Raw genomic sequence first — 25453 nt, forward strand, 5'->3', positions numbered from 1 at the left:
CACATTGTATCAGGCTTGACAAGTTGTTGTGTATTGTTTTGTATCCTGCTTTTGTATATTTATGTAGAAACGTCCTGTGGGAGCGTGGGTGACGTAGGCTTGTGGGCGGAGCCTTGTACAGAATCTTACAGAGGTTTCGAATAGGGCCTTGGGGGAAAGCGCAAAAACACTGTAACATGCATGGATGGCATCTAAAACCTCTTCTGGCATGTTTTTTTTATTTTTTTTTTTACAACAAATACTGACACAACATCTCATTAGAAACTATTCCTAAAATTTGCATTATATTACATTCATCGGGCCTCAGCAAAAGACGGAATTTAAATCTGTCAACTGGACAAATCGTTGGAGTGAGGACGGTTCGCTGCTCGTTCAAGCCGCTTCTTCAGTTCTGGACAGATTGCTGATGGACACTGCCTTATATCTATCTGGAGGGAGGGGCTAACTAAACTGAAACTGTAAACAGCTATTGTCTCCAGTTTCAGCCTTTACAACCCTATTCAACCTGTAATGACAGTTTATCTTCCTGAGACCTGGCGTCCTCATATGTGGACAACACATTTTGACTTGTCTAGGCCACAATGCAAATTTTTAGAGGAAGAATAACAGCAACAATGTAAATATATTATATATATTCATTTTTTTAAAGTTTAGAATGTTTAGAATATTTTTTTTTTGTTTTTCTTCCTGCTCCTGTCTGCAGCTCTTCACATGAGACACTTTGTTCCAAGAGGCACAATTGTTGTTTCTCATTTTGTTTTTACATTCAGGACAAATGTTGCTGTGTTCAGGGTCTTAATAAAGAGTTTTTGCAAATCATTATTCAAATGTTTTATCAAAATGATTAAAATGTCCACATATGAGGACATTTGATTTACATATTTTTCTCAGAAACTACATAATGTAAAATGATAATTCTTTGTATTTAGACTCATCAGGTCCAGTCAGCCCAAATAACAAAGAGAAATTAATAAAGCCTGTCATGCAAGAGCTCGGGTCTCAGGAGGTTAAGGAAGGATTGTCTTTCCTAACAAAAATAGCTTATTTAACTCCCCTCTCAAACCATTTCTTTTCTCTGGCTCAGATCTGAACTTCACTGTGGAGTGGTTAGTGTCTTTGAGATGGAGATGTACCTCAGACTGGGGTCCCGAGGAGCTCTCACGACGGTGTAATTCAGGGCGTATTACTACAATAAATACTCAAAAAGGTCTTGTCTAATCTGTCTAATCCACCTGTAGTCGAAGAAGCGCTTGTTTTCCCTCGTCTTCGGTATAAACACAGACAGGCGACAGGAACAGACCGGAGAGAGCAGACAGAGACAGGGACGCACTGCTCAGCAAATGAAACGCACCCTCGTCCACGGTTTGTGCGCTGACATCCTGAAGTTAAGACAGAAGGACTGAAGTTAAAGCTCTTACATTTTTCATTATAGTGTAATTTTGTCCAATAGTTGTGTCTGTATTACAAAAAAAAAAAAAAGATTGCCACTAATTAAAGCTGCACTGTGTAACTTTTTTGCTGAGTCGTCATTTGCTTGTTGCTATGGAGATGTTATTGCTTCTTCTGGGACGCTATAGAGCCATCTTACAGTACGGTAAATGTTTCTTCAAGTCGTTTTAACGATACAAATGCCTGTAATTGAACTGTGGCAGACCCCTCACCAGGAAAATTACGCAGTGCAGCTTTAAAATATCACAACAATATCCACATTTTGTATGAAGAATTGAGCTAAAAAAAATACTGTTACACTCAAAAATAGTACAAAGAAAACTCATTTGTAACTGATATGCAAATAGAGTTGTGTTTCATCCTCTGCAAAAAACCAACACTACACTAGCGCCCTCACCTGGCCACTCTCCGCGCCGCTCTTCCCCAGCGCTCTCGTGAGTTTGACCAGATTTTGGAGCTCTTTTTGGGCTTGTTCTCCAATCACACTCCCCGCTGCTCCATCACCGCTCCTTATGGAAGTGTCTGCCACCTTCACAAAATGAGAAAAACACAAAAAAAAAAAAAAATCACCCAAAAAAAATACACCTTTACACCGGACTTATCAGGCTCCGCGGGATGCCCATCTCCACAATGACAAACTGGGCCTCTGCAGCTCAAAGGAGGTGGTAATGGAAGCACTGCAGTACTTTGGTGTGGGTTTCTAGTATTTGTGGAGTGATAATGAAGTACTTGAACACTAGGGGGCGGGGGTACCTGGGAGGGGGGCAGCTGGAGGGTGAGCTCCAGAGAATGCAGCGCGGCGTGGAGTCTATCCCACTTTAGGAGGCCCGAGTCTGGGGAGGCGTCGGCCAGATGGGGCCTGGAGGAGAGAGGAGGAGGATGGTGGTTAGAGCTGTTTTAAGACGTGTTACAACAATTATTTTTGTCGTGTAAGAAAGAAGCAAAAGTGTACTGAAGTAACTTTTTTCAGAATAATATTACTCAAGTAGAAGTACAAAGTATTGGTTTGAGAAATGGGTTAAGTAAGAGTAAAAAAGTAATTTGAAGTGAATGTAAATGGAAGCACAAAATCTATACTTATTAATACCATTACTTCATAATAATATTACTAAAGTAGAAGCACAAAGTAGTGGTCCAAGAAAAGTAAGGGTAAAAAAGTATTTGGGGAAACTCCTACTCAAGTACGAGTAAAAGTAAAAGATAAATGTGTGGAACATCTGATTTGTAATTTGAAGTTCATGTAATTTGAAGGGAAAGTAATGTATAAAATCTGGTATTTTCAAAAGATCCACAAAAAAAAATCATATCTGAAGAAGCTGCAAGAAACACAAATGTTCAAATCATTTCATATTCACAACATAAAGCTCAAGTCACTTTAGATTTACTCAAAATGGGAAGAGTATGAATGTAATTATGGTTCAAAGGAAACAGTCAGTACATTCAGCATCGCCCCCTGATGGTCAGTGGGGATGAAACAGCACATTTACCCAAGTCAGAGTATTGCTACTGTACAGTAACTGAGTACTATAAACTTCTGCATGAAGGCATTTCATGTAGTACCTGTTCTCCGGTGTGTCCTGGGGCTCCTGCAGGCTGGTTCTGCTGCTGTGTCTGGACAGAGCCTGGGTCAGTCCTCTCTGCTCTTCCAGCTCCTGCTCCAACTCCTGAACACAATGGAGAAGAGAAAAGGGTTGTACAAGTGATACATGTTTCATTCAGACTGATGGAAACTGGACTTGTCTTTGAATAAAAATGAAATCCTGGAGGAACCTTCTGCTGCTGCAGGCTGCTCTGTCTCAGTAGTTTGTTTCTTGGAGACGAGAGGATCTCCTGGACACTGCTGCTGCGCCTGAGTTTCCTCTGCAGAGGGCGCTCTACTCTCTGTGTGGGACTGTGGTCTTCATGACGCTCCTGGAGAAATCTTTGGAACGAGACTAGACTGGACTTTAGCAGGTCCAGTCTCCGGAGCAGAACATCAGCGTCCTCGTGGCCAGACCGAACAGGACCGTTCTGAGGGGAGGGCAGGGGCGGGTCATGGTCCTGCTGGGGGTGACTCTCTGATGTTTCTTGATGGGATTGGGTTAAACCATTGTCTTCTTGGGGGAAACAGGGGAGGATGGCTGCATTTGACCGGCTGTCGAGCAGGAGAAGTTTTGACCCAGGTTCAGAGTCGCGGCGGGACAGGAGGCCAACTTTCTGCTCGATCTCCAAGAGCATTTCCTACAAAGAGAAAATAGAAACAAATCGGGAATGTGAGTTTCCTGCTATATCCAGTAACATCCGAGAATGATTTTCTGAACTACTTTTGGGAAAAACGTGTTCCTTTTGACAACAAGTTTCGGTGGGTCCAGGGAGAGCAGCACCGTCACCACAAATGAACGATTTAAAGATACAGTTTTAGCCATTACACGCAAATGGCACAAGGAAGACCCCCCTACGCTCGACAACTGGAGGGACATTGTGGAAGAAATTCACGCTATGGAGAGACTCACATATATTTTAAGGTTACAAAAGGAAAAATATAAAGAAAACTGGGATAAATGTTTTTTGTATTTAAAATGACGGCTGACCGAATGTTCACTGTTCTATTGTTATATCTTTGAAATTAATAAAATATAAGTTACCAAAAAAAAAGATACAGTTTTTATGAAAAGAAATTGTGTTAAAATTATGATTCTGCCATTTTATATAATCACCAATACAGACGTAAATACAGAAAAAAGTAAAAATACTGAAAGGTACAGTCGCCCTAGAACAACTTTAAAACCTTTGTTATCACCACTGTAATATCCTACGTGAATATAAAATGTGCAGTTGTTCAATTTGGTTTTGTATTCAAATCTAAGAAATGTATTCAAAAATATTAATAATGCAGCTCCACCTACATCAAAAAAATGTATTAAACTTTTCTTCCGAACAAACTTCCTGATCCACTCTCTGTCTCTGTGAACCCTTCGCTCAGTCGCTCTTTTCTCTTCAAACCATCAGAGAATCAGCTCCAGACTCTGAAACTGTCTGTAGATTTGAATCATTTTAATAGAAATTTGAAAAAAGTACATTGCAGATAATCAAATGTGTCCGTTTCACTGTAAAAACCTGCACATAATAGATTTTTTTAAATTGGTTTGGACCTTTTTAAACATACTGTATTGGACATGACGACATTTATTATATTTTTCTGCTAATGTCAATGATGAACTATGAGACTTATAATGTAATTGCAATGAAATGTGTGTTTTTAATGTGTGTTTTTAATGTGTGTTCACTGCCCATGGACTGCAGAGGGAAAGAGGCAGCAGCTAAATCTGGAACAAATCATGTTTTCTTTTGTAAGATTGATGAATTTGTACATGATCCCTGACAAATACAGAAGAAAGAAAGGAAGAAACATTGAGCTAAAGGACGCTCTGAATGCGTAAAGTGAGTGAGGAGTAACTTTGGACCACTGCAGTCCGTTTTAAATCAACTAGTTCTGGGTTTTTATGTTTTTAAGACGGTAAAAATCAGTTGCGTTCTCTCTACAAAGTGAGTTCAGCTAAATATTAAAAAGGTGGAATGGAGTGTTTTTGTGTAAAATGATGGATACCTGTTCCTCCGTCCTACACAAAAGCCCCATAGATGTGACGGGCAGATATGGGTCAGGACTTGACTCTTTGAATAAGGCTCATGTCCCATTGGAGGTGTTTGTTTACCCACAATCCTTTACTCCTCCTCCTCTTCCTCCTCCGTGCCGCGCCCGTCCAAAATAACTCTGAATCTTTAATATGAGCTCACGTTTCAGCGCCGGTGGGGTCAGGGGCGGGTTACCACGGGAACGAACTCCAACCAAAACTCAAGCCCTTTCAAAATAAAAGCCCTGACACTTAATAATCTCGGCGTCAAGTGTCTTATTGTGAAGGACAGCAGAGAATAGAGATGAAATGAGGTTACTGTCTGAGTGTCCCGTTTCAACCGCGTCACTTCATTTGTTTAATTTCACATTCAAATATCCGCACTCCTAAACTAACAAGAGAGTCATAGAGTCGTAACGATACTAAAAACTCAAAGGAAGGAATAGAAGCAATACTCAATACCGATTCTGATACCACGATGATAATAAAAACACACAATTTGTTTTCTTTTTCCATGTGTGTTATATGTGTGTACTCCCTCAGTGTGCAGTAGGTGTGTAAACTCGTCTATGTGTCTTATACTGTCCTGTGAATACTTTTTTAGTATTGATACATGCTCAAGTGAATACCTATTTGCCATATTAGTTTTAGTATCAATTATCAGTACTTTTGATAATCCTACAGAGTTTTAAGAATAAATATTAAGTTTAAAATACCGTATTTTCTGGTGTATAAGTTGCGCTTTTGTTCATAGTTTGTCTAGAGGTGCGACTTATACTCAGATGCGACTTATATGTGTTAAATTATTCAAATATATAGTTTCACGTCTTCGTTATTGTCACACTGACACCTGCACGAGGGCGCTCTAGGCTCGTACCAGTGTGACAGACACGCAGGAGAGGAAACGATGCTTCATCTACTTCCTGAGTTGGTGGAGTTGTTGAGAAGTGACACCAAGAAAGGAGGATTTAGTGATTTGGAGTGAGATCCAGAGTAAACTTGTTGCTTGATTAACTGTTAATATCTTACATTAACAAACCAGACACGTGTTCAGTTCTGTCTGTGCTTCATGGAGCTGAATAAATATAAATGTGTTATGTTAGCGTGATGTACTGATATTCAGCCTGTTGTTCTCTGTTTTATTATCATCATTATTATTATTATTATTATTATTATTATTATTATTATTGTTATTATTGTTATTATTATTATTATTGTTATTGTTATTATTGTTGTTGTTGTTGTTGTTATTGTTATTATAATTATATAAAGATAAAATGTCTGTTCTTGTCTGGGATTTTGTAAAATAAATTTTCCCAAAAAATGTGACTTTGTGATTTTTTTCTTCATTATTATGCATTATTGTTTGACTTAAACTCCGGAGCGATGTATATTCTATAAAATACAGCACATAGACTAAAGTTGAACATATTCTCTTTTGAAGACATAAAAAGTGAATTATTTGTACGTTGTATGCCGTAGTTCTCCTAGTATTTAATATTAGACTTCCATCAAGGATCTAAACCACAGACTTTGACCAAACTTTACAAAGTCTGGAACCGTCTCCTGTCTCCCTGATTTAAAAGAATGACAGAAAAATACTCAAGAGGAGGTGAGTTTTCGAGTCTTGGAGCGTTTGAGAGACACGGGACATAAATAAGTGAGAGTGGTTGGCTTGTCGTAAAATATGAGAATGTATTTTCTCTCCTGCTCCTGTTTTTGAACAACAGTTATAGTAAAAGAGACAAAGAAATTCATTACCATTAGACAGAACAGCTGACCTTCCTAACACCAGTTTCCTGTGATCTTGGTGAAATCATTGTATCATGTTTCAGTCCTTCTGTTTAATGAAGCTTTACGGCCAAACACAGACACACCCACTCCTCATATCGGCCGGTCTCTGTTTGAGTGACACATCAACTGAACCAATCACAGTGAAGAGTGAACTTTTAGAAGCAGCAGAGGACTTCTTCTAGTTCTTAAAGGCAAAACTAAGTTTAGAGGAAACATGACAAAATCATAAAAGTGATCTGGGTCTAATACATTTGCACACAGATATAGAGGGAGATTTGGTTTTGTTTTTCTTCTTCTATTATTTTATTTTATTTTATTTTATTTTATTTTATTTTATTTTATTTTATTTTATTTTATTTTATTTTATTTTATTTTATTTTATTTTATTTTATTTTATTTTATTTTATTTTATTTTATTTTATTTTATTTTATTTTATTTTATTTTATTTTATTTTTATTATTAATATTATTTCAAAATAAGGTTAATTAATTCATTTAAAAATACATTTAAAAGAAGATAAAATGTTCCTGTTCCTGCTCAGCCTCTTCATGACTTTCTGTGTTTGTTTTAGATTCAAGACTTTAGTGTTCTGTCAAGGATGGGGCTGTATAAATATATTACACCTTAAATAATCATTAAACCAAAGATCAAGCACTTTTAGTAGAATGAGTCGAATCCATGTGGGACTTTAGGCCACAAGTTCATTAATCATTTCCAGACACAATCTACACAGTTTGATATCAGGAAATTACTAATTGATAACACGAGAAAGTAGAGTCTGTAGAAAATCAGAAAACAAAAAAACAAGGCAAGGACAAACCCAGGTCAGAGGTGAGCACTCCAGCCTAACGTTAGCTGTGCGTCGCCGTTATATTTATGTCATTTGTAATAGTGGATTTATAATATCGTAACAGTCTGGACGCTGCACTGGGTCCAAAGGCAAAGCTCTCCATTTACTGGTCAGTCTATGTTCCTCCTTTGGGTAACGATCAAAAGGACAGGACTGTGGATACAAGCGTTCAAAATAGATAAAGTGTGGAGCGTTGGGTAGAGCCGCTGCTCCTCCACGTCCAGAGGAGCCAGCTGAGGCGGCTTTAGGACGCGCTGGAGGGAGTGTGTCTCTCGACTGGCCTTGAGGTCCCACTGGAGGAGCGGAGAGTCCCTGCTGATCATTTTCTGTGCGCGTTTTGGAGATTTTATGATGATAGTGTCTTTATTTAGACAATAGAATGGTATTTTCAACTTTAAATGTTCGTACTTTCTTTTCTGTTCCCATTGTGGAATCCCTCAGTGTCAAAACCTGCTCAAAGATTCGATATTAGTTTTAGACTTGATTAGTATCTGATTTTCGATACTTTTGACTTTTGAATGTGGTTTCTTATGGAGGTTTGAACACCTAATGCTGCTTCAGTGTTTGTTTGGGTTCAGATCTACAAAGTCCACAAATCTAAAACCGCTGTTACACACCTCAAATATTAACACAAAATATATACGACTCTGACGAGAAGAGACATGTCCACACTGCCCACGGAGTAAAGCTACGGACCGAGCGACGCTGAATACAAAAGATGACAAATAGGAAAAGGTTGGAACGACGAAAGAGGAAAGAAAGAGTGAAGGAGTGAAAACATGCCATCGGGGGCAGCACAAACTCTGGAGAAAAGCTCCGCAGCGTCAGGTTTAAACTCGTCTGACTGTACGTGTGATTCTTTGTGTGACTAAATAAAAGTCTCTGAGCAAAACATATTTCAAAACGATAAAATGAAAATAGTTAATGTGTGGAGCAGTGATAGTAGGAATGAGTCGCCATGTTAGAATTGTATTTGGATTTACAGTGATTCACAAATGTTTGAATATTCTTTATTCTCCTGTATTCAAGACGCCATTGCTCTGAAAATCCTGATTTCCCCCTACCCCCCATGGACGCCCAGCGCTCTCTGTTACCTCTTTTGCAGATTTTAGTTTTGGAATTTGTGATAAGTGTAAGATTCAGCAGCACAATAATAATAATAATAATAATAATAATAATAATAATAATAATAATAATAATGACAGGAAGAAGAAGAAGAAGAAGAAGAAGAAGTGGAAGAAGAAGAAGTGGAAGAAGAAGAAGAGGAAAAAGAAGAGGAAGAAGAGGAAGAAGAGGAAGAAGAAGAACAAGAAGAGGAAGAAGAAGAGGAAGAAGAAGAAGAGGAAGAAGAAGAAGTGGAAGAAGAAGAAGTGGAAGAAGAAGAAGAGGAAGAAGAATAAGAACAAGAAGAGGAAGAAGTGGAAGAAGAAGAAGAACAAGAAGTGGAAGAAGAAGAAGAAAAAGAAGAAGCTGAAGAAGAAGAGGAAGAAGAAGAAGAAGTAGTGGAAAAAGAAGAAGTGGAAAAATTGGAAAAAGAAGAAGAGGAAGAAGAAGAAGAAGAAGAAGAAGAAGAAGAAGAAGAAGAAGAAGAAGAAGTGGAAGAAGAAGAAGAAGTGGAAGAAGAAGAAGTGGAGGAAGAGGAAGAAAAAGAAGAAGAAGAAGAAGAAGAATCTACTGCTCTCTACCATGATCTATAACTATCCATAGGTGGCGCTGTCAGCCTGGTCCAGCAGAGCAGCATTTTGTTGTGATGTTCTTCATTTTGTTGTGATGTTCTTCATTTTGTTGTGATGTTCTTCATTTTGTTGTGATGTTCTTCATTTTGTTGTGATGTTCTTCATTTTGTTGTGATGTTCTTCATTTTGTTGTGATGTTCTTCATTTTGTTGTGATGTTATTCATTTTGTTGTGATGTTATTCATTTTGTTGTGATGTTCTTCACAGTGAGGTGAAGTTTTTATTCAGTTATTTTAGATGAAACGATTCAAAATGTCCATAATTAAATAAGTATAAGTACATACAGACTCGAGTTATTCCTCTTCATTTAACAGGGCTCTCTTGACCTTATGTCGGAGCCGTTGTTTACACCCAAACCTCCCTCTGTCCCCTGCCCTCCCTGTTTTTACATGACGTACTCCTCCTCCTCTGTACAGGTGCATTGTGGGACTGTCCTCTCAGGTTTAAGAGACACACTGCCCAGCGCTGTATTTTAATGTGATTAATAGAAGTGTACAGCAGACAGGGAGGAGCAGGGCGGGGCTAAACTGGTCTGACTTCATATTTGAGATAATGATGTAAACACAGTGTTCAGAAAATCATTAAGACTCAAATGAGCCGAGACAAACAGACGTCTCACATCAGGGGGACGCTCAAAAACGGCTAAATCTAAGTTTGTGCTTATATCTGCAGTGGCCTCTGTGATTTTGAGTAGTTGGTGACATCATGCAACCCTGATTACAGCCAGGTGTTTCTGATCACAAACATCTGGCTGCAGGGGCGGAGTTTAAAGTATGGATGCCCCTTAAACCAATCACACTGTTCCCTATCCCCCCCCAAACCCCGCCCCCTTCTCCCTCCTCATGGGCCGTGTCTCAATTCTCCAAAGTGCCGCATTTAAGGGCTTTACGTAACTTCCGGCGCGACAAGTGCTGTCCCGTTTTATGCACCCGACAAATGCGGCCAAAAATGTGCCCTGCGTTTCCATGGAGATCGACCGTAGCCGAACAGTGCACCTGAGCCCACTTCACGCACCGCTACGTCCCATCATGCACCGTGCCTACGCAAAAAAAGAGACGAAAATGGAGTACGCTACGCAATACACGTTAAACTGTAAGTACTGGTTTACGTCCCCTACAACAGTGCGACATGAAACTGTTAAAATTTAAAAAGAGTATAGAGTATAGAGACTTGTACACTAGTGTAGCTGTCGTAATGTTTAATATTCATCCTTATTTAAAGAACATTCTTTTGACAAGCAGACGGTGGAATTTATCCGCCTGAAGAAGGAGAATGGGCACTTATTCACAGGGGCCAAATTCTCCACAAGCGCACAGACAGAAGTTGAAGTACGCTCCGTGTCGCTCCGTGTCGCTCCGTGTCGCTCCCTGATGCTCCGTGCCGCTCCGTGCCGCTCCGTGTCGCTCCGTGTCGCTCCGTGTCGCTCCGTGTCGCTCCGTGTCGCTCCGTGTCGCTCCGTGTCGCTCCGTGTCGCATTTCAGCACAAAAGTGGCCACACGGAGGAGTGCCCTTCGTCATCTTTGAATGGTACTTCGAACGGTACATCAAAAAGTACTTCAAACTGTGAATTTGGCGAGTTGGGACACGACCACTGTCCCCGTTAGTTCTCCAAGTACAGCCCAGTTTAGCAGCTTTATTTGAAATGTGGTTGTGGGTGAGTTCAGGAGTTTAGCTCCACTTTAAGAGCATTATTGAGGCTGTGTTCACCCTGATGGGCATGACTGACAGGCAGCTTAGCCAATCAGAGAACAAGGGAATGACAGGTGTAGCATGACTTACCTGACAGATGAGCGTGTAAGTGAGAGGTGGAGGGGGCGGGGCTTACCTGACAGGTGAGCAGGTGCTTCTCCAGAGCCTCCATGTATTTCCCATCAGCCCCGGCGGTTCCCAGGCTGTAGTGAGCCGTGTGCAGCCAGCGCTCCAGCTCAGACACTCGCTCCAGGATGACACGGAGGGGAGAGTCCGAAGGGGGGAGAGGGGAGGGGGGGAAGGGGTGGGAGGGAGAGGGGAGTGAAGTGGAGGAGGAGGGGGACAGAGTGAGAGAGGGAGGGGGGGAAGAGGGAGGAGGACAGGGGGGAGAAGGCTGGTCAGAGCGGGGGTCGTCTGGGGCCTGGAGGGAAAAGAGCCATTAAAATGTGTAGAACGATGTTGAAATGATTATTTATTCACTCCACAGTCAGGGAGGGTGAGATACTATTACTACGCTGGGACAGAAGCGAGGGACAGAAGCGAGGGACAGAAGCGAGGGACAGAAGCGAGGGACAGAAGCGAGGGACAGACGTGAGGGACAGAAGCCACCAACTCTTAGTTAGTAGTATCGGCCATTCAAGTCTGACTATGCTTCCACACAAGGAGTTTAAATATGAAGAGCCATAGAAGACCACGGCTGTAACGAGTGACCGAGGAATATTTGGATGACGCCAGAGCTAAAAAACCACAGAGAAACGTCAACAGTGACCTGGAGGTGTCACTGACGAGACTGTGCAGGGGACGCAAAAAGTCCAAAACATCTGCAACATCCGCTCCTTTCCTCTCTTCAAGTCACGGCTCCAAACTGAGCTGTTCAGACAGTCCCACGCCACAGGAACAATCACAACCTCATCTAGTTTTCTATTGTAATGGATGTTTTTATCTCCTGTTTTTATGTCTGTGTGATCCCTCAGTCGTCCCGGTCTGATCCAAAGTAAAAGCCAAAGTTAAATCTGTCAACTCCTACAACAATTTGTCCAGTTGACAGATTTAACTTTGGCTTTTCCTCCTGTTTTTTTAATGTTTTTCACTTGTTCTGTGCAGTATCCTTGGGTGTTTTCTTATTATTATTTTGCCAATCCTGCCCCACTACAGCACCTGATGTTCCCAGAGGTTTCCCATCCAAGTCCTGACCGGAGAGATCAGACGAGGCTTTGACGAGGTTTGGCCACATGTTGTTTTGGTTAGCGGTCTGTGCAGCTCTTACACTGGAGCCATTGATACAAATCAGGTGAAGTTAGTTTAAGTTTGATCTGGAAACTAATATGTCACATGCTCTGAAATGATATTAGTGATCTGTCTGATGTCATGTCAACAAACACATATGGACAGACACACTGCAGCTAAAGTTCAGCCTTTGCAGCATCAAGTCCCTGTTTGGAGATCTGAAAATGTTTGGTTTTACTGATGGAGTTTGTGCAACTAACAGGCATTTTTTGTAATCAATTATTTCCTTTGCACACTGAGATTTATTGAAAACATTATTTATTTTATTTATTTAACGTTTATTTTACAAGGTAGGTCGGTTGAGAACCAATTCTCATTTTCAACGACGAACTGGCCAAGAGGCAGAAATTTCAACATACAACAGAATAACATCCACACAGGCAAAGACAAAACAAAACAACAAAACAACAACAAAACAACAACACAAAGACACTTACTATTTTCCACTATTTACATATATACACATAGGTGAGCAGAGTTTAAAAACAGAGTTAAAAACAAGTACACTGGTCACGTACTATAGATTTTATTGAGTTGATGAATGAAGCTATTGGTATTATAATACTGAGTTTTAGAGTTTTTTGTAGATTGTTCCAGTAACTATTATTAACCAGATTAAAGTAAAACATTACTTCTGGACATGTAGATGAAACCTTTGAATATGTGGGTTTCAGATGACATCACAACATTCTGTAGGTCAATAGTGTTTAGCACAGATGGAGGCGGCTAAAATGAAGATAGTTAAAATGGAGTTTTTGTTGTAATATGTCACATTCTAGGGTCTAGTCACTAATACAAATAACCAGGATGTCATCACGTTCAAGAGTCTGTAAACCATTATTATTGTCAGTGATTGACATTTAGATTTAATAATGTGACAGTTTTTGTCATCTAAGTGTCTTTGAGCACGTGTTTAGAGATGATTAATCGTTAATTATTTTACTAATCCATTAGTCTGATTAATGTCAGTGAAGTTAGATTTGATAGACTGGTGTAAGTGCAGACATCTGCACAAAAACACACTTCTTTTAATGTGACTAGATCATGTCCATAGAGATCATTTTAATTTACAAACCATCCGTCTTATTTTTTTTGTAGCACATTTTAAAAGTAACACAGTTTAGAAAATTGCAGTAAATTATATATATATCTTCTTTGCCATGGACCATGTACAAATTCATTAATCTCAAAAAAGAAAAGATGATTTGTACCAGATTTAGCTGCTGTTTCCGTCTCCACAGGGTGACCAGACGTCCCTGTTTACCCGAGACAGTCCTTTCCCTCTGTCCCAGCCGATTGATCCAAAACCATTCATTTGTCCCAGTTTTATTAAAGAAATGCCCCAGATGTGCCTATTCTTGCCCAATTTGATCCCCTCCAACAGTAAAGAGGGGCATAAACTGTCATTTATTTCGCCAAAATACAGAAAAATATCTTTGAAAATGACCAGAACACAAAAATAAGTATTCATTTGTACTGAGTGAGTTTCAGATGCCTGGCCGCTGACCGCCCGGTGATGACTGGACCCTCGATACCCTCCTGTGCCCTGATCCTGTTCTGTGGACCCGCCCCCTCCCTTCCCTCACCTGGCTGGATGACCCGGCTGAGTCCTGTCCTGCCGTGGACGGGCCCCTCTCTGTTCCTGGACACATCTGCAGCCTCCTCCGTTCATGGATCTCTCCTTCACTCTGGTTCTCCTCCAGGTTTCTCTTTTTCTCACAGTTTTTTTTTTTTTTTTTTAGTTTTTCTTTTGCTCTGGGACAGTTCTCCATTTGCTTGTGTTCTGTTGATTCATTTGCTTGTCTGTTTCTGTTTCATCGTTGACTCTCTAACTTTGTGTTGATTAAATTCATTCTCATTCTCAGCCCTAAGAGGCGACTGCTGCGGTTGTGATTTTGGGCTTTACAAAAATAAATTGGAATTGAACTGAAATAAGTGAAGTGTCTCAAGATTCTACTGACTCACAAGGAGATATGTGAAGAAGTCATGAATGGCCCGAGTGCACAATAACGATCTGGACTACTTCTTTTCACAGTTTGATTATTACCAAACTGTCTGTGTCCCAGGTTGAACACATAAAAACACACATTTCACTACAACGACATTATAAAACTAACTTCATTCATGATTAACACTGGCAGCACAGAAACACGGCTCCAGTCCAGTCCAGTATGTTTCCTACAGTCCATGCAAATATTAGACGTCATTATGTGCACGTTTTTACTGCGAATCCAGAACAGAACACACGAACTAGTAAAATTATTAAGATCTACAGACAAACTTTAAACTGTCTGAAGCTCAAACTCTCCTGTCTTATTCATATAATTCACTACAAATTCAAAAAAAAGGCTGCTGCGTCCACTCTTTTAAAAGTAAAATTCGCCGTTTCATTCATTCCTTCGTTCGTCAAAACCTGACAGAGACACAGAGCTGCAGATCGTTTGGATTAAAATGATTCAACTTGTACAACTTTGCAGCACAAACACACGTAACGGCTTCAAACGATGGACACGACTGACGCTTTAACGCGGAGAGAATAATGCGAAACGTGGCAAACTGCTAATACAAGTTTCAAATAATTAAGGAGGTCAAACAGTCGCTGAGTTTGAAAGAAGAGCAGAGTTAGTCAAAAAGAGAGATCAGAGCAGAACTGACACGACAAAACACAGAGCTGACACTCACCAGCTTCAGGAAAGTCTCAGCCTCTGCACCAGTACTCCACAAACTCCATGAAAAGTGTCCTATCCTCCGCTACCCTCCTGTTTTTCCACTCTTTTCTCTGTTCCAGTCTTCCCTGTGCGCTCCCTCTCTCTTTCAGTGTGTGTGTGTGTGTCTGTGGAGAGATAAGCCCCGCCCCCTCCTCTAAACAGGTGACTTCCTGGTTTGGCCGAAGGTGGATCAGGTGAACGCACAGGTGAACGAGAGACTGGACAGGTACAGAGAGAGAGAGAGGGAGGAGGGGAGACACACACACAGAGAGAGAGAGAGAGAGGGAGGAGAGGAGAGAAGGAGGGAGGAGAGACACAGAGAGAGAGGGGGGGAGAAGAGAGAAGGAGGGAGGAGAGACACACACAGAGAGAGAGAGAGAGAGAGAGAGAGAAAGAGAGGGAGGAGGAGAGGAGAGAAGGAGGGAGGAGAGACACACACACAGAGACAGAGAGAGAGAGAAGGGAAAATGAGATGAGGGAGTGAGGGGGTGGAGCAAAAGGTCAGGAGGCGGAGAGAGAGATAGAAAGAAAGAGGGTAAAAGGGGGAGGGTGAAAATAAAAGCAGGTAAAGTAGTGAAGGAGAGAGAGAGAGACGCGAGAGAGGAGAAGAGAGAAAGAGAGAAAAGAGAGGAGAGAGGGGTTGAGGGGAGGTTAAGGAGACATAGGGAGGGGGGGACAGACATACATAGAAAGAAGGAAGAGAGGAGGTATAAAAAAGACAGGTGAAAGGGGGAGAGGAAGAGAGAGGGAGAAGAGACAGAGAGCGAAGAGGGAGAGGAGGAAGAGAGAGAGAGAAGAAAAAGAAAGAAGAGACAGAGAGAGAAGAGAGAGGGAGAAGAGAGAGAGAAGAAAGACAGAAAAGAGACAGAGAGAAGAGAAAAAGAGAAGAGAGAGGAAAATGGATTGATAGTGAGGGGGGGAGAAAGAGAAAGGGAGGGTATAAAAGAAAGGAGACAGGTGAAAACCAAAGAATAGATAGGGAGAGGGAGGTAGAGGGAGGAGACAGAGATACATAGGAAGAAAGAAGAGAGGAGGTATAAAACGACGGGTAAAATTTGAAAGGGGAGAGGAAGAGAGGAGAGAGGGAGACAAGAGACAGAGAGAGAGAAGGGAAAGAGAGAGAAAGAGAGAAGAGAGAGATGAGAGAAGAGAGGAAAGAGAGAAGAGAGGAGAGAGGGAGACAAGAGTCAGAGAGAGAATAGAGAGAGAAGGGAAAGAGAGAAAGAGAGAGATGAGAGAAGAGAGAGAGAGGAAAAACTGACAATGAGGGAGGGAAGAAGAGAGAAATGGAGGGTATAAAAGAAAGGAGACAGGTGAAAACCAAAGAGAAACCATATCATCTCCATGGAAACAAACAGATGCCCGTTTCCATCTACCGACCAGAAAAGTTCCGTATTGCGCCTTTACTTTCTGTCATGTTCATCGTATCTGCACATATTTAGTCGTCCAAACGGAGTAAACTTCACGATAGTTCCCTCACATAAATTCACCAGTAGAGCATATCCAGGGCTTTTATGACAGAAATGAGGATGTCGCCACGGTAACTGACAATTTAAACCAAACTGAATTATGGAAAGTCCTCGAGATGTCACCTGTACAATACACAATACAATATATAAGGACCTGACTGAGAACTTTGGATTAAAACTCACCTGGTTAATGTTAAAGAATAGTTTATTGAAAATACAAAAGTCAGAAAACACCAAAGCAAAGCACACGGCATTACATCATCATCATCATCATCATTATTATTATGTATCAGTTCATATTATGAGAGAATAAGACCGAGGCTCAAATTTAGCTTAAGATTTCACACTGCACAGACACGGGCTATAGCTTTATGATACAGATTAATCACATTAAAGTCCAAGGTCCATGCAGAACAATACAGACCCACAACCCCAACCTTTCACTTGGGCAAATTTTATATCACATTTTGCACTTTTTATGTAAACAACAGCATAGGAAATACTGAAGAGGTTAGATATTTGGTTGCATGTACAAATTGCTAAGAATTGCTAAAAAACAACAACAAAAAAACAAAAAAAACAAAAAAGAAAAACAAATTTGGACATATGCAGCATTTTAAATTGAGTAATTGTTTTTTATTATTTTAATTTTACGGTGTTAATTATTGTGTTTTCGCTAATTTTAAGTGCAAAAAAAGCTCATTTAAACGGGATTTTTGATTTTAAAGAAGATTTTAAAGCTATAAGAATCCTTTGCCTGTTTTGTATTAAGAAAATAGCTCATAATAAATGATTTGGCCGTGAAATACCTTCTAGGACAAAATGAAAAGAAAATTTTAAAATAACTTTATAAACATACAGAATTTAAATCACGGCTAATTTAACCCACAAGGAACCAAAAAGAGGATAAATATATTTTACGTTTAACATCGGAATACTCGTGTTCGCAGGGAGCTGTAGAAATTAAAGATTGAAAAAAAAAAGTGACATTTTCGGGCCCAAGTTGTTGCGTTACACTGTGTACGTTGAATTGAGTTATAATTACAACACGGGCCATAGACGTTAAAAGAGTTCTCAGGAGTTTTATGTACGAAGGAGTAGACATATTTAGTCACAACAAGGCAAAATCTGTACGTGAAAAATATTTGTATGAATGGTCTTGAGCCGTGACTCTCGTCTGGCGACCGAGGACCCAAAAATGAAAATCCATATGACAGATTAGAGCATTAGGTTTAAGATCATACCCAAAATGACACGGTAGTTATGATTAGACTCATAAAAATACATGACATGGGACTGAAGTGAGCTGAGGGATTGTGTTTTAAGAACTCGGCACTACTTCCTGTTTTTTTTTCAATTTTTTGTTTTCTAATCTGTAATCTAATCTATAATTTAATCTGTAATCTAATCTATAATGTAGTCTATAATTTAGTCTGTAATGTAATCTATTATCTAATCTGTAATCTAATCTATAATGTCTGTAATCTAATTTATAATCTAATCTGTAATCATAATCTATAATTTAATCTGTAATCGAATCTATAATGTGGTCTATAATCTAGTCTGTAATGTAATCCATTATCTAATCTGTAATCTAGTCTATAATTTAATCTGTAATCTAATCTATAATGTAGTCTGTAATCTAGTCTGTAATCTAATTTATAATCTAATCTATAATCTAATCTGTAATCATAATCTATAATCATAATCTGTAATCGAATCTGTAATCTAATCTATAATCATAATCTGTAATCGAATCTGTAATCTAATCTATAATCTAATCTGTAATATAATCTCTAATCTGTCAAATGCACTTTAAAACATCGCTGAATCGTTGCATTTATTTTGTTAACAATAATATAACGACAAAATTGTAACTGCACTTTTAAACTTTAGATTCTTGTAAATCATTAGTTTAAAAATCCACAAAAATATATATTTGTGATACGATGGGGGTCCAACCAGAAAAAGTAGAAACCGTTTGTCAAGACACTTCATTGTGAGCGATTCTGCCTTGTACACATTTGAAAGGACATTTCAGTAGTTTACTGTAGTAATTCCATATATTATACTTAACATGTACAAGTCTTAATCGGTTGTTTAAGATAGTTTTTCCACATATATATTAGTCGTCTCTAAATTATACATTATAATTGTCATTCTCATGCAAAGTCAAAATATATTATAGTCTTTAGTCTTTGCAGGAGGCTTAAAATGTAACAGGTTCAAAATACTGACATTCAAAAATGCATTCATTCATTCATTCGTCGAGTACGTTTCTTTACACTGTTGCCGTAGAGTATGATTATTTTTGTTTGTTGTTTGTTTGTTTTGTTGTTAAAAAAGCGTTTTGTAACATTTGAGAGGAGACAAACTGTGAAACTAGTCCAAGAATCCCATGCATTTAAGAACATGTTTGTAGAGATCTTTTATGCAGAATAAGTCCTCATGGAGACGCAGGGAGGGCATCTGAGGCAAAGGGACATTTTGGAACTTGTTTGTATTTGTCTAAACTAAAGGGTTAACCACGTTGGTGCTGCGTAAGACGCCAATTCGCAGCCCTAAATAACCGTTAATTGTTGATTTATTGGCGATTACAAAAACAAAAATATGACAACTTTATAGACAACAGTGTAAATATCTTTGGCAACGTTAAACATAGTGCAAAATAAAAGTCCGTAAGTAACGACAGTAGCGTCTCTAGTGATGGTTTGCGGCGGCTTTTAGGCCTAGGACACTACGCATCGGCCGGATTTGGAGGAGGATTCGCTGGGGGAGGGGGATACCGGGGTGTCCTCTCCGGTGGACGGGACGGGGATCGAACCAGCGTCCTCGGATTCAGCCTCCTACAAAAATGGGATTAGGATTAGAGGGTTAGACAAGTCCAAGGCCACGGCACCACATTCACTTAGTTCAAATATGAGACACAGTTAATACAGAGAAGGACGACGCTACCGCTTTATAATAACTAAACCTTAATTAGCATAAACCGAGATTTAATGTATAATGAACAAATAGTTTCATTAGAATGATTGAGGCTTAGTAACGACGTCATTAAAAGATCAGGTTTGCAGTTTTTCTCATGTATCGTCAAAATGAGATCACTGTGTACTGCATCCAGAAAGCGTTTTATTGTCTGATTACCAGGAAATGGACGTTAGCATGCTAGTTGTTGCTTGCTTTACCGTCATCACAGTGAATAACTAGAATAACTCAGAAGGCGTGAGGTAAGTGAGCAGTAACTCTGGACTACTGCGAACTATTTACCGTATTTTCCGGACTGTAAGTGTCACTTTTTTCATAGTTTGTCCGGGAGTGTGATTTATACTCGACAGAAGTGACACCGAGGATGAAGAACTCAATGGATTTATTGATTTGGAGTGAGATCCAGAGTAAACTTGTTGCTTGTTTTTTCTGCTTTATTTATCTGATTAACTGTTAATATCTTACGTTAATAAACCAGACACGTGTTCAGTTCTGTCTGTGCTTCATGTCGCTGAATAAATATAAATGTGTTACGTTAACGCAGTGGTTCTCAAATAGTTCTCTTCATTTGATGTTTGATTAAATTTGATTAATTTTATTTTTTTGATGTTTGATTAAATTTGATTAATTTTATTTTTTTGATGTTTGATTAAATTTGATTATTTATTTTTTTTTAATGTTTGATTAAATTTGATTAATTTTATTTTTTTGATGTTTGATTAAATTTGATTAATTTTATTTTTTTGATGTTTGATTAAATTTGATTAATTTTATTTTATTTATTTGATATTTAATTAAATTTCATTATATCATTTCATTTCTTTTATTTTTTCGGGGGGGGGGGGGGGCGCGAAATTTTTTCTTCTTTATGGGGGGGGCATGATAGAAAATAATTGAGAAGCACTGCGTTAACGTGATGTACTGATATTCAGCCTGTTGTTCTCTATTTTATTCTCATTATTACAATTTGCCTTTAAAGATAAAATGTCTGTTCTTGGTCTCAGATTTTGTAAAATAAATAAACTTATACTCCAGTGCAACTTATATATGTTTTTTTTCTTCATGATTGTGCATTTTTTGGCTGGTGCGACTTATACTCCTACTCCTACTACTATTTTATGTGAAGCACTTTGGTCAGATGAGGTTGTTTTTAAATGTGCTATATAAATAAACTTGAATTGAATTGAATTGAATTGAATACTCCAGAACGACGTCTAGTCCAAAAAAATACGGTAAACGAGTTCAGTTTTTCACATTTCTAAGACGGTAAAATTCAGATCCAGCGCATTTAAGAAGTTACTAAGCCTTGGACATTCTTCTAAAAAACCAACAATTTGTTCATTATGAATTAAGCTTTTGTTCATGTTTTATTAAGGCTAATTAAAGTGTAGTTATTATGAAGGGTCACCGACAATTGTTATGGAGGTGAAGGGAGGAAGATTGAAATGTACGGTTTAGCTTTAGGAACACACGTCAGTATTATTTAGCAAACCATTTTTTTCTAATTTAGCTTTTAACATAACGTACTTTTCTTTTACCTTTGGATGAGTTAGATATTTAAAGATGCATTATGTAACTTTTATGACTTTGACCTCCACCGGAAACGTTACATACTGCACTTTTAACTGTGGTAAACTCCAATTTTCAAACACATTTTATTGTTTCTGATCATTGTTTATGTGTATACAATAAATATCTAACAATAAAATATGAATTATATAAGCTAGCGACTAAAATTATAGTTGCTAGCTTCAAAAAATTAGTACCAAAGTTGCATTATTGTGAACGCAAATGGAACACGTGTGATAAGAATAAGACCCGAGACAGTGAATGGACTTTAAAAACACAAAGGAGCACAGCAAAGTGACCACGTAATGACATCACGAGGTGGAACAGAGACGGACTAAATGCGCAGGCGTGAACGAAGACACGATGAATGAATGAAAACACAACTCCAGGTACGTTTTTTGGTGAGGAAACCACGATAGAAACATGATTTGATGGTTTGATTAAGCAGAAGATGGGACCGTTAAAAGCAGAAAATGGGTTAGCAGTTTTGTTTTGTCCTATAAAAAAGACAGGATACAGTTTATACATTTATTAATAAAGATCAGGATTGTGTCGTCACTTGAGAGAATTTTCAGTTAGCCTAATGTTAACCCGACTGCTGGGTTTCGGAAAACATCACAACATCCTAACAGTAATATTACAGATGGAGTAAAAAGTAAAATGAATATTATTAAAAGGCAGATTTGTTCTTGGGTCTTGGGTCTTGTCACTAACGAAAATGATCAAAATTTGCGCTTTTACCTTTTGGATATTTCATGCCAAAGTGCTAGGGATGGGCTGAGATGAATTTTTTGGATGGATTTAACGAGAGGGAGTCTTCCTTTGGTTTTGAGGCGGGACGGTGGGACAGACAGGAAGTTAAGAGCGTTTGTGTTAACAGTTAGCCAGTGGAGTTGGGCTAGGATGGGTGTGATATGGCCCCTCTTTTTTAGAACCAGTGAACAGCCTGTCAGCAGCATTTTGGACTAACCTGCTGTAACCTGACGAGGGAAGATTGTGGGAGGACTACGTGTAACAAGTAGCAAAGGCGTGTACACTGGTCCCTCGTTTATCGCGGGGGTCACGTTCTAAAAATAACTCGCAATAGGTGAAAGCTTTATTTTTGACAGTTATTCTCTATGTTTTGCAGCTGTAAAACCCCCTCACCACACACTTTATACACGTTTCTCAGACAGACATCAACATTTTCTCACTTTTCTCTTTTGTTTAATTAATTAACTAATAGTGACTCACACATGTTTCACGATTCCTCTGACCGTGCCTCTTTGAACATTTATGTGAATTTGAAAAAGCTAGTTTTGATAACATTTGAAATTTGCTGCCCAAAGTTTAAAAGTGAGTCCATAAAACACTACGATTTTTTAAAGAAATGTACAAATTTGTAGTGAGGAACCCGAGGTCAGATGGAAGGGTATCAGTGTGAGGTCCAAACAGAATATCCTCAGTCTTATTTTCATTCATCCAGTGGAAATTATAGGGCATCCATTTCTTTTTATTTCCACAAGAAAGGCATGTAAAGTAAAACGGATGAGCCATTGTTTGGGGAGACGAGGACACAAAGCTGGGTGGCATTGAGATGGTACCTAATCTAGTGAATTACAACCCAGGGAGAGCGTGTATAATGAAAATAAACGGCACTAGAACAGACCCTTGTGGTACACCGCCTAAAAATGCCTGAATTTGAGTGTTGTGAATGCTTTGTGAAGAGATTTTTTTCTGTTTTTACCTTTTCCTCTTCAGTTTGCGATGCATCGGGTGGGACGTCTTCAGAGATGTCGACCTCTGGCTCCTGACACCAACGACAAATAAGTTTCCATCAGCAACAAGAGGACGCTAATGATGCTAAATGCTAACAGACCACACGCTTCAGAGGAGAGGTCAGTACAAAGCAGCACGCATGGTTAGACACACAGAGGAGGAAATGTGGTTAAAATAAACTGTTACAATGTCCAGGTTTGGGTTACAGCAGCCAGAGAATGAAAAGTCATGTTGATATTTACAACTATTATAAGATAGTAGGTTTAGGTTGTGTGAGCTTTAGCGCGACGTGCTATGAATCTGACTGAACTTCACATAATGTTACGCTAAACTAAAACAAGTAGAGAGAAGTGGAGTCAAATTGGTTTGAAGAGTATGTAACAGACTACATGAAAAAGTGACTATAATGGGGCTAAAATTAACACCTAAGACACTTTTCACAGGAACATTTGACGACAACTTAAAACTAAGACTCACAAACATTTCAGAAATAGTTTGTAAAGGTCTGAACTACAGGGTTAGCAGGATTTATACATTTTAGCATTTGACTTGTAATGTATTAAATGAAGGTAGTGGAAAGCTACAGGGTCACATTCTGTTTTTAGGCGAGTCATTTTAAGGTTTAATTAATAAGAAATAAATTACACTATACAAAATTGACTAACAAATTGGATTTATGTTCATGGTAATGGCACTGGATGAAATAGGTCGCATCTATGTACTTTAGTTTTACTTTACCAAAGAATTTTAGCATTTTAAAAACATAACTTTGATAAAGTTTGTGAAATAGTACGGTTTGTTATTGATACTTTGCAGTGACATCATGCTGGGGGTTTTCTACACATGTTTCTATGGAGTAAAGTTCATCAGTTGCCATGGAGACACAATGCACACGTAGCAAACGCTGCTCTAAAACATTTTAAGATAGTCTGAAAACTCAAGAAAAAATGGATTTAAACGACACATTTTCAGGAGCTTGTGGTCAGGACATGTGTTCATGGCGCCGTTTAGGAGTTTGATTCTCAACAGAAAGTTTGATTAGCAAAAAAAAAAACTGTTGGCTAATGCTAGCTAGCTTGTCACAGTAATTTTTTCTGAGTTTACAGCACAAATCAACCCACCTGTTTTAGTTCCAATTAAACTATTTATGGTCAGATTGTGTTAAAATTAACTATAATTTAAGTAACAGAGCTTCAGACAGAGCAGTGCCTACAGTTAGCCTCACCCCCCGAGAATGTTGATGACCTCAACTGCAAAGTATCAATAAAGGCCCATGGAACTTTCCTGGAGAGCCACCCACTTGTCTGCATGGAGATGGTATTACTTTGCCTAGAATGTTCCACAGTATTAGCGTTCAACTTATGTAACTCAATGGAGGGACAAGTGATGCTACCAATGCAAGTTACAAGTCAGATCTGCGGAGAGGCAACATCAGTCACAGTAAGAGTGTGCGTTTTTCAAAGTACTTTTGTGCAATAAAAAACAAATGTAACTGAATAAATGCAAAATATGTTTATTTGCATACCGTGGAACATTCTAGGGAAAGAAATAACATCTCCATAGAGACAAGGAGGTAACAGAGCCACCATATGAAAGTTACATAGTGCACCTTTAATAGAGGCATGTGAATATTCAAAGAGCCAACAGTATGACATTGTAATAAATGGGTAAACTTGAAATAAATGATCTTAATTAGTCAAATTACAAACTATAAAATAAGAGATATGCAATGTATGAAACACCACTGCAATATATTTGAAACATGAAATACAAATAATTATAGATAATCCTTTGAACCAGAATCCCCAGAAGAGCAAGAAGAGCAAACAAAAGAAGAGAGTAATATCGTTCGTCCCCACACGAGGCCCGCACAAAGCGTTCTGAGAAGTGAAACCGTAAAAACTGAGATTCAGAGAGACACCAGCAGAGGGCAGTCTTTCCCCCACACGACGACGGCGTTTATAGTGGGCTTTACCTGAGGAGCTGCGCCCAGGAAAAGGTCCCACATCCACCACAATAAACCAAACACCCTGTACGGGCTTCCTGGAGGCGACTGCAACCATCAACAACATGCTCTTAGCGACACGGGTCATGTGATTATATATATTGTGTGGATTTTAAAAGTACAGTATGTAACCTGCACTGAGTCTACAGACACATACAAGTTTGTTTCATTCTCAGTTTATGGACAGGCCTCATGTGAAACCTCAGAGTCAGAGTTTAGGTCGTGACCTTTCAGATCAGAGCGAGTCATTTTAGGTTTAAACCAACTGGATTTCAGCTTTGAAACTGGCAACGCAACTGAGCGAGTCATGTGAGGCTCATTCTGCGCTCTGATTGGATAATTGTCTGGAACCACAACGCCAAATTATACCATTAACAACTTGGAGATCATGTCCAATGTTTTTGTTATTAAGAATAAATCAGTATCATAGTTATTATCAGGAAGTAGTAATAGAAATGGAGACATAGATACGTCTGTTTTAATGTTAGTTTTATGATGATTATTTGTGATTATTTATGTTTTGATTTGTGTGATTTTAATGT

At 38.9% G+C, this 25453-nt stretch overlaps 2 protein-coding genes across 7 annotated transcripts in view; both read right to left on the reverse strand.

The window, feature by feature from the left end:
- LOC117390440 (nesprin-2-like) overlaps positions 1-11399 on the reverse strand; it is an 86303-nt gene extending 74904 nt beyond the window's left edge. For both annotated transcript variants that reach the window (XM_033988183.2, XM_055230888.1), the window contains exons 1-6: positions 11267-11399; positions 3220-3669; positions 3010-3113; positions 2203-2308; positions 1847-1978; positions 1233-1379 (exon numbers count right to left, since the gene is read on the reverse strand). In XM_033988183.2, coding sequence (XP_033844074.2) covers positions 1233-1379; positions 1847-1978; positions 2203-2308; positions 3010-3113; positions 3220-3669; positions 11267-11302 — 975 coding nt within the window. In that variant the 5' untranslated portion in view covers positions 11303-11399. The remainder of the gene's footprint in view (positions 1-1232; positions 1380-1846; positions 1979-2202; positions 2309-3009; positions 3114-3219; positions 3670-11266) is intronic.
- A 5383-nt stretch (positions 11400-16782) lies between these two features.
- LOC117390442 (titin-like) overlaps positions 16783-25453 on the reverse strand; it is a 46404-nt gene continuing 37733 nt past the window's right edge. For 3 of the 5 annotated variants that reach the window (XM_055230885.1, XM_055230887.1, XM_055230886.1), the window contains exons 21-23: positions 24882-24959; positions 22875-22937; positions 16790-19440 (exon numbers count right to left, since the gene is read on the reverse strand). In XM_055230885.1, coding sequence (XP_055086860.1) covers positions 19324-19440; positions 22875-22937; positions 24882-24959 — 258 coding nt within the window. In that variant the 3' untranslated portion in view covers positions 16790-19323. Of the gene's footprint in view, positions 19441-22874; positions 22938-24881; positions 24960-25453 lie in introns of all 5 variants that reach the window. The other 2 variants (XM_055230883.1, XM_055230884.1) reach the window with 2 other exon arrangements.

The sequence above is a fragment of the Periophthalmus magnuspinnatus genome, chromosome 22 (genome assembly GCF_009829125.3).
Source record: "Periophthalmus magnuspinnatus isolate fPerMag1 chromosome 22, fPerMag1.2.pri, whole genome shotgun sequence".
NCBI lineage: Eukaryota > Metazoa > Chordata > Actinopteri > Gobiiformes > Gobiidae > Periophthalmus > Periophthalmus magnuspinnatus.